General features: G+C 51.7%; 1 protein-coding gene across 4 annotated transcripts; it reads left to right on the forward strand.

The window, feature by feature from the left end:
- Positions 1 to 2,239: 2,239 nt before the first annotated feature.
- Positions 2,240 to 7,619, forward strand: Cxxc1 (CXXC finger protein 1). Of its 4 annotated transcripts, none has more exons than XM_006254917.4 (15): positions 2,240 to 2,614; positions 3,277 to 3,395; positions 3,498 to 3,598; positions 3,889 to 4,124; positions 4,213 to 4,407; positions 4,762 to 4,788; positions 4,865 to 5,107; positions 5,261 to 5,380; positions 5,517 to 5,701; positions 5,972 to 6,179; positions 6,255 to 6,365; positions 6,487 to 6,536; positions 6,665 to 6,761; positions 6,968 to 7,120; positions 7,198 to 7,619. In XM_006254917.4, exons 1-15 carry the CDS (start codon positions 2,612 to 2,614, stop codon positions 7,342 to 7,344), a joined length of 1,995 nt encoding a protein of 664 aa, XP_006254979.1. In that variant the 5' UTR covers positions 2,240 to 2,611; the 3' UTR covers positions 7,345 to 7,619. The 4 variants fall into 4 exon arrangements, with proteins under 4 accessions (XP_006254979.1, XP_038952569.1, XP_038952570.1 ...); NM_001079698.1 differs by having other exon boundaries at positions 2,559 to 2,614; positions 5,261 to 5,368; XM_039096641.2 differs by having other exon boundaries at positions 6,665 to 7,120.
- The last annotated feature ends 782 nt before the right edge of the window (positions 7,620 to 8,401 follow it).

Below are 8,401 nucleotides of genomic sequence, written 5' to 3' on the forward strand. Positions count from 1 at the left end.
TGCTTGCATCCTAATTGAGTGTAGGGTATCACTACTCTTCAGTGAATCCTGGACCCTTTCAAGAGCAAACAACTGAAAGCGAGTTCGTCTACAAAGTTTCTCCAAGTTTTCCTTTTTATCATTTTTTCCTTTTAACTTCACAACCTTTAAGGGGATTGTCAAGTCAGGGATAAGTACGAAGCTATGTTAACATTTGCTGCAGTTTTATTTAGAATGTCATTTGAAAATGTTCTGTCAGCGTAAAAGTCAGTGTCTCACACAATGGTACACAGAAAAGAGCTCATCCAAGCCCATAGTAAGAAGGGCTGAGAAGAGTTGCCAGGAGATACCAATTTTAGTTGTCCAGATTAGGTACTGAGATGTGGCCATGCCGTGAAGGATTAAGTTCAGTTCCCAGAACCCACATCGAGCAGCTCACAACACTGTAAATCCAGCTTCAGGGGACTCCTACTCCCTCTTCTGGCCTCCAAGGGCACTGCGTGCATATGACAGGAATGACTAGACACACAGACTTTTAAAAAAAATTACAAACAAATAATTCTCTTTTTTCTCCCCCAGGACAGGGTCACTCTTTCAAGTCAGGGTTTCTCTTTTGAGACAGTTTCTCTTTCAAGACAGGGTTTTGGTACAGCCTTAGCTATGCTGGAATTCATTCTACATGTGTCTGCCTGCCTCTGCCTCTGCCTCCTGAGTTCTGGGATTAGGCATGTACTACAACTTTACTTCTATATAAGCTGCAGAATAATGCCAAAGCACACACACTTTATCCATTTCTTCGTCTGTTTTGTTAGGCTTTTTTGAGATAGAGTCTTTAGCCCAGGATGATTTTAAACCTCCACCTCTGTCACATGGTAAGTTCACAGGAGAGCATACATAGACCTTAAAGTTGACTAGAAAGTCTTTGTTTACTGTGGTGACGCAAGAGGTTTTCCCAAATCATGTAGCCCCAGGCCTTACCACTGTTGGTCTTTTAAGCACAAAAACCGCATTCCAGGTTGACACACGTTAGTTAACAAGACTAGTTAGCAAGAAGGAGAAGGACAGAGGCCAAAAGCAAGGTTAGTATGTTTAGGGACTTTCCCAGACCCATCCTGGAACCAGTGACTTAGTCTTTGATTCCGTTTTGTCACGCAGACTAGGTCTTTGTTCCTGTTGGTTCCGAGGCCTGAATGATGTTTTTTATTTTCGGTGTCAGTTGATTTAAGTGTGGAAGTCAAAAACCATTTGTGGTTGTCAGTCCTCACCTCCCATCCTCCTGTCTAAGTTCTGGGAATAGAACTCAGGTTGCCAGGCTGGGCTACAAGGGTCTTTCCTGGCTAAGCTGTTTCACTGGCCCTAAGAACTCTTTTCATTATTTGTTTTTGTAATACTAGGAGTCGAACTAAGGCCCTTCGTACTTTTACTTGGGAATTACTGTACTTGGCACTGTTTTCACTTCAGGGCTATGTAATTAATATCGTGATAATACTGGCTCTGAATGTCTTTTCTAACACTCATTTCATTTATTTATTTATTTATTTATTTATTTATTTATTTATTTATTGGTCTCCTTCTCTATGCCCCTAAACTCCCAATAGGGTTTCAAAATTGTGCAAGCTGGACTTCAACTCTAGGCAAGCCTTGTTAATTTGCATCCTTTAACCCCAGCCCCATCAGTGCTGGTATTACCAGCATATGCCACCATGCTCAAGAAGTTAAGACTTTTTTTTCAGTCAGAAGTGATCACTCATGACTTTAATCCCACTACCTGAGAGGGAGAGGCAGGTGGATTTCTGTGAGTTTGAGGACGGCCTGATGTACACAGTGAGTTGAAGCACAGCTAGGACTAGAGAGACTCTGTCCCAAAAAAACAAAAACAAACAAAAAAAAAACCCAAAACAAAACAAAAAAACAAAGCAAAACAAAAAACTAGGCCTAGCTAAAAAACATGATTTGGGAGGCAGATAAAAGTGGAGCAAGAACTGGGCCAGGTACTGGCACGACATTTATTTCCCTCTCCGGAGGCCTGGCATTCCCATTGATAAGCATCGAAGGGTAAATGATTGGATGCAGGAATGAATGAGACACATGTAGGCAGTAACAGGATTAACCAGTCTGTGGCAGCAGCAGACACTGTACGGAGTCAAATATCAAGTTGGCCACGCCCTTCGGAAGCCGTGATCCGGAAGCTACTGTTTGTTGCCTAGGAACGCACGGAGCCCGCCTGATGACGCTAATCAGCTGACGACATCTGCGTCCCAACGTCGAAGCAAATGCGGCCATATTGCCCTCTGGCGGCCACCGTACGGACTTGACTGACAAGGTGGCGGCGCGCTCGGACGACCCGAACTGTAGGCGCAGCCATACTTCCCGGAACGTATGGTCTCCGCTGTCTTACGGACTGGATGGTCAAGATGGCGGCGACAAGGAGACATTCGAGGCTCTAGATGGGCGACCTATTTGTTTGCCGCTAAGCGGTCGCGCCAGGCGTGGGGAGTGAGAGTGCGGGACCGCGGAGGCGGGACCAGTGGCGGAAGTAGTTGCGGGTGCCTTTGCTACCGCGGCCGAGGGGCTTGTTCAGCTTCGCGGGTTGCTGCGCGGGGTCCAGAGAGGGTGCTCTGTGAGCGGAGATATGGTGAGTACCTGGTCGGATCGGGGTTCAGAGGCAGAGGTCGGAGGGGTTGGCAACCGCTGCCTATTGGCAGGCGCACGGGGTTCCTGGCGAGCTGTGTGCCCAGTCTCTGGGCCGGTGAGTGAAGGGGTGTGATGAGGTTTGAGGTGAACCATCTGTGAGTTCTTTGATGAACCGTTGTAGGGGGTCCGTAGTGGAAGTTCAGTGGGGACTCCAGATGGCAGTTTTGTGGGAAACCTTCACGCGAAGTACCTTCGTCAGAGAGATAAGGACTTGGCCATGAATGTATTTGCACAGGCTCTGGAGAACCGGCATTGGGGGTGGGGTCCACGAGCTAAGTTATAGACACTTGTGGGAAGTCGGGATGGGACGACAGCAGAATAAATTTAAGTGCTCTCCGTGTAGAACTCTTGAATGGGACAGTTTGGTTGAGTGTATGCGATGAGCAGTCAGAGTGACAGGATGCTTGACAGTGTGATGGGAGGTCTGAGTGATGGGGAAGTAGAACACAAAGTAATGAGGCCCAGGACTAGGTGAGGAGGGTCTGGGTGAACTATAACGGAAAGGCTAACGGGAAGTCCGAAGACACAGTTGGAATTTGTGGCTATCCACGGTGGAGCTGTGAAGAGGGAATTAAGGAGCCATCATGGGGGTGGGTCTCACAGGAAGGAGATGGCTCAGACCTGGAACCTCCAGATGCTGGGGAGGACAGCAAGTCTGAGAATGGGGAGAACGCCCCCATCTACTGCATCTGTCGCAAACCGGACATCAATTGCTTCATGATGTGAGTTTGGGAGAAGCAGGTGGGCTGATGCCTGGCAGGGGCGGGAACCCGGTGAAGCGGACCCACCCCTCACATCTCCACCACTTGCTCTATTCTATGCAGTGGATGTGACAACTGCAACGAGTGGTTTCATGGGGACTGCATCCGCATCACCGAGAAGATGGCCAAGGCCATCCGGGAATGGTACTGTCGCGAGTGCCGAGGTGAGGCTTGTGCATGGGCAGTGAAGGAGGTGGACTCCAAGAGATGAAGGAGCTGTAATGGGAGGGATCCTGGGTGATAATGGTGTCCTGTGTGGCCAGAGTGATCGTTGGTCTGTGGTGAATTGGAAGGCCAGCTCCAATGTGAGCAATTGTGGAAGAACCCAAAGGAAGGGGCAGCTCTCCCATAGCGTGAGCTGGACAAGTAGGTGGGGCAGGAAAAGAGAAAGAGGTTCTGGGACCATTCAAACCTCTCCTCCAAACCCACCTTGGCTCCACTCTTTGCCTCACAGAGAAGGACCCGAAGCTGGAGATTCGTTACCGCCACAAAAAGTGCCGGGAGAGGGATGGCAGTGAGCGGGACGGCAGTGAGCCCCGGGATGAGGGAGGAGGGCGCAAGAGGCCTGCTTCAGATCCAGAACTGCAGCGCCGGGCAGGGTCAGGGACAGGGGTTGGGGCCATGCTTGCTCGGGGCTCTGCTTCGCCCCACAAATCTTCTCCACAGCCCTTGGTGGCCACACCTAGCCAGGTGAGTAGCCACAGTGCTCGGGGTGGGTGAAAGTTCTGCTTTGGGCCTCATCTATATCCTCATCTCTACCCTGGATACTGTCTCCTAGCATCACCAGCAACAGCAGCAGCAGCAGCAGCAGCAGCAAATCAAACGGTCAGCTCGGATGTGTGGTGAGTGTGAGGCATGCCGACGCACTGAGGACTGTGGCCACTGTGACTTCTGTCGTGACATGAAGAAGTTTGGGGGCCCCAACAAGATCCGGCAGAAGTGCCGGCTTCGCCAGTGTCAGCTGCGGGCACGGGTGAGCATGGGCAGAGCTGGGCAAGATCAGATAGGAGAGCATGGCTGGGAGGCTCAAGTAGGGCTGCTTGAGCTACAAATAAGAAAGTACAGGTGGGGTGGAGCTTGGTTATGTTCAGACATGTGGGAGGGGCCTAGCAAGTTCAGGGGAAAGCTGGGGGTAGGGTGGGGGGGATGATAGCTTTAGGTTGTCAAGCATGCCAGGACACATGGGGTAGGATGGAGTATATCTGTGGTGAGGGGAGGGGAAAACTGCATTTGTTAGACCAGGCAAGGCCAGGGTAAGTAAATGGGGTTAGGACAGGGAAGACCTTTATTTTCCTGGGGCTGACCTAGGCCTTCCTCCTGCGCACAGGAATCGTACAAGTACTTCCCTTCCTCGGTGAGTCCAGCCCCCCAGGGCGGGGCAGGGCTGCGGGCAGGGCGGTCAGGGCCAGTCCTGAGATTCTGCCCCGCAGCTCTCGCCGGTGACACCCTCAGAGGCCCTGCCAAGGCCCCGCCGGCCACCACCCACTCAACAGCAGCCACAGCAATCCCAGAAGCTGGGGCGTATCCGTGAAGATGAGGGGACAGTGTTGTCATCAGTGGTTAAGGAGCCACCAGAGGCTACAGCAACACCTGAGCCACTCTCAGATGAGGACCTAGCACTGGACCCTGATCTGTACCAGGATTTCTGTGCTGGGGCCTTTGATGATCACGTAGTGAGTAACATGGTCATCCTGTGGTGGGGAGGAAGGGGAAAAGGTGAAGTCGTAGAATGGGGAGGGGGCCAGAGGGCGAACAGGCTGCTTGGGAAATGAGCAGCAGGTGTGGTAACGAGTCATCAGGTGGGTCAGCGCATGCCCTGCTTGCAGCCATGGATGAGTGACGCAGAAGAGTCCCCGTTCCTGGATCCTGCACTGAGGAAGCGGGCAGTAAAAGTGAAGCATGTGAAGCGTCGAGAGAAGAAGTCTGAGAAGAAGGTGATGGAGAGGGTAAAATGGGCATTAAAGGAAGAGGATGGCGCGGGGAGGGAGGTGGAGACAGCCAGACATCTGGAGCCTTGGAGAGGCAGACAAGGTCTGAGGCTGACCTCTGTGGAAGCCTGACATGACGTGGCTTGCCCTTTAGAAGGAGGAGAGATACAAACGGCACCGACAGAAGCAGAAACATAAAGACAAGTGGAAACACCCAGAGAGGGCCGATGCCAAGGACCCTGCATCTCTACCGCAGTGCCTGGGACCTGGCTGTGTGCGCGCCGCCCAGCCTGGGTCCAAGTATTGTTCAGATGACTGTGGCATGAAGCTGGCAGCCAAGTGAGTCTTCCCTGGGGCACTGAGGGGTCAGGAAGTACAGAGTAGGGGACGGCCAGACTTCCCTCCGTATACCTACAGTTAGTTGTCTAGGTACTGTTCAATCAAAACCCCATGGGCACACGAAGCCACTATGCAGTCCCCACCCCACTTCCCACCCCCCCAGTCACTCAACCTTGAACCTGTTTGAGTGACCCATCATTCACTGTCCCTTGGTCAGCTCACTCACTGCTTCTGGTGCCTCTCTGCCTGCACCTCACTGTCTCCCTGCAGCCGAATCTATGAGATCCTCCCCCAGCGAATCCAGCAATGGCAGCAAAGCCCCTGCATCGCCGAAGAGCACGGCAAGAAGCTCCTTGAACGGATCCGCCGTGAGCAGCAGAGTGCCCGCACCCGCCTTCAGGAAATGGAGCGCAGATTCCACGAGCTTGAGGCCATCATCCTTCGTGCTAAGCAGCAAGCTGTGCGAGAGGACGAGGAGGTAAAGACGTGGTAGAGTGGGCAGGACCCGGTATGGCGTCCTGCCTGGCCTCATCTTTCCTTTCAACCTATGCAGAACAATGAGAATGACAGCGATGACACCGATCTGCAGATCTTCTGTGTCTCCTGTGGGCATCCCATCAACCCCCGAGTTGCCTTGCGTCACATGGAGCGCTGCTATGCTAAGGTCAGGAGGCTAAGGGAGTGGATGGCCGGGGGTATCTATGGGCCCACAGGGACAGATTGGTTGCTTGGGTAGTGTCATGAGAGGGCACCCAACTTCCTTTTATCTGTGTTCATCCTTCCAGTATGAGAGCCAGACATCCTTTGGGTCCATGTACCCCACACGCATTGAGGGGTGAGTAAGCCGTGTGGAGTAGGAGCAGGGTGGTGAGGGTGGGGTGGGAAATAGGATTATGTGTGGAACTGGGGCCTTTGACGTGTTCTTGGAGCTACTCAAGGCCATATCCTGTGTTAATCCCACAGGGCTACCCGACTCTTCTGTGATGTCTACAATCCTCAGAGCAAAACATACTGTAAGAGGCTCCAGGTGCTATGTCCTGAGCACTCACGGGACCCCAAAGTAAGGTTTTTCCTCAAACCCCCTGCGTCCTGTCCTACCCTGCTTCACGTCTCACACCCATTCGTTCTTTTCCTCCCTTCTTTCTTCCTTCTCTTTTCCTGTCAGCTTCCGTTCCCGCCCTTTCTGTTTAACCATCCCCCACGCCTACTCTTTTGTCTCCTCTTGACTCCCCTCACCTGCTCACACCTGCCTTGCTGTCTCTGCAGGTGCCAGCTGATGAGGTCTGTGGGTGTCCACTTGTACGCGATGTCTTTGAGCTTACAGGTGACTTCTGCCGCCTGCCCAAGCGCCAGTGTAATCGCCATTACTGCTGGGAGAAGCTTCGGCGAGCAGAAGTGGACTTGGAGCGCGTGCGGGTGGTAGGTTTAACACTGGGGTAACCAGAGTCCCGGGCTCCGGGAGCTGCTTCTCATGCTTCCCTCCACTTCCTCGGCAGTGGTACAAGCTGGACGAGCTGTTTGAGCAGGAACGTAATGTTCGCACAGCCATGACCAACAGAGCAGGATTGCTTGCCCTGATGCTGCACCAAACCATCCAACACGATCCACTTACTACCGACCTTCGCTCTAGTGCTGACCGCTGAAAGTCACCAGCCCAGAGCCTCTCAGCCCTGCATTCAGTCAGGGAGGGGCTCTGCATTTCAGCTCGCTCTTCCTCCGTTCATCTGTTTATTCTACCACCCTTAGTTTTCTTCTTACCATCCATGTTTTGGCTTCTGTTTGCCCTTATCAGAAGGGTCTCTGCTTTCCCTTTGTCTCCTCTCCATAGTCAGTGCTGGGTGAAAGTCAAGTTTACTCAGCCTTGCCTATACCCTCCCCCAAAATAAACAGGTTTTGTTAATAAAATTTTGAACAAGAATATCTTTGGATAGTCTCCACTTTCAGTTGTGGTCCCAAACCCAGGACAAGGTAGCTGTACTTAGACAGGCTGTGGGAAATGTGCAGGCTGCGAGTACTGAGCTGACTCATCCTGTCCTCCCTTTGGCTATGAGAGTATGACCTGTTTGAGGGAAGTCCAATCATCAGGCCCCTGTGTTGGTATAATGGTATCCTGTCAGCACTGTGAAAGTCCTGCTAAGCAGGCTGTGATTAGTGAGGCCTGGGAGGGTGGGTGTAGGAAGCACACAAAATGGAGTCAGCTAAAGCAGCACGGGGTTAGTTTGGTTTATTCTCCACTGCTCTTCCATGAGTCAAAGCATTGACTCATTATCTTGGGTGGCTCAGAGTGTCCTAGGCCCTTGTGAGTGAGCCTATTAGTTGTTTAAGGAGGTTAACACGGCCGGTTAAACGAAGCTCAAGGAGCAGAAGTCCTAGGAGGAGATCGAGGGAAATTTGAGACCCATATATAAGGACTACAATCAAACCAGCATGGAACCAGGAACTGTCATCTCTCCTTCTGATGTTTATTTAGACTTTGTTTGACCTTTTCAAAGGTGTTTTAAGTGAGGACTGATAGCCTGCATAGAAACAGCTTTCCCCAAGGACACACCTAGATCTCCCCAAACACAAACAGCAAATCTGCCCCCACCAGTTGTGTAGAACTGTCCCAGAGATTTCATCCTGAGTGCGACGCATTCCAGTGGAAGGCTGTGGGTGTCCTATATCACCAGAGATGCTTCTGAGCTGCCTGTGGCATTGAAA

The sequence above is a fragment of the Rattus norvegicus genome, chromosome 18 (assembly GCF_036323735.1).
Source record: "Rattus norvegicus strain BN/NHsdMcwi chromosome 18, GRCr8, whole genome shotgun sequence".
NCBI classification, from domain to species: Eukaryota; Metazoa; Chordata; class Mammalia; order Rodentia; family Muridae; genus Rattus; species Rattus norvegicus.

Bases quoted from the DNA above. Each gene is read 5' to 3' on its own strand.
- Cxxc1 (XM_039096641.2), top strand. The intron at 3,396-3,497 runs GTGAGTTTGGGA...TATTCTATGCAG, and splicing joins GACATCAATTGCTTCATGAT to TGGATGTGACAACTGCAACG. The intron at 5,108-5,260 runs GTGAGTAACATG...CCCTGCTTGCAG, and splicing joins GGGCCTTTGATGATCACGTA to CCATGGATGAGTGACGCAGA.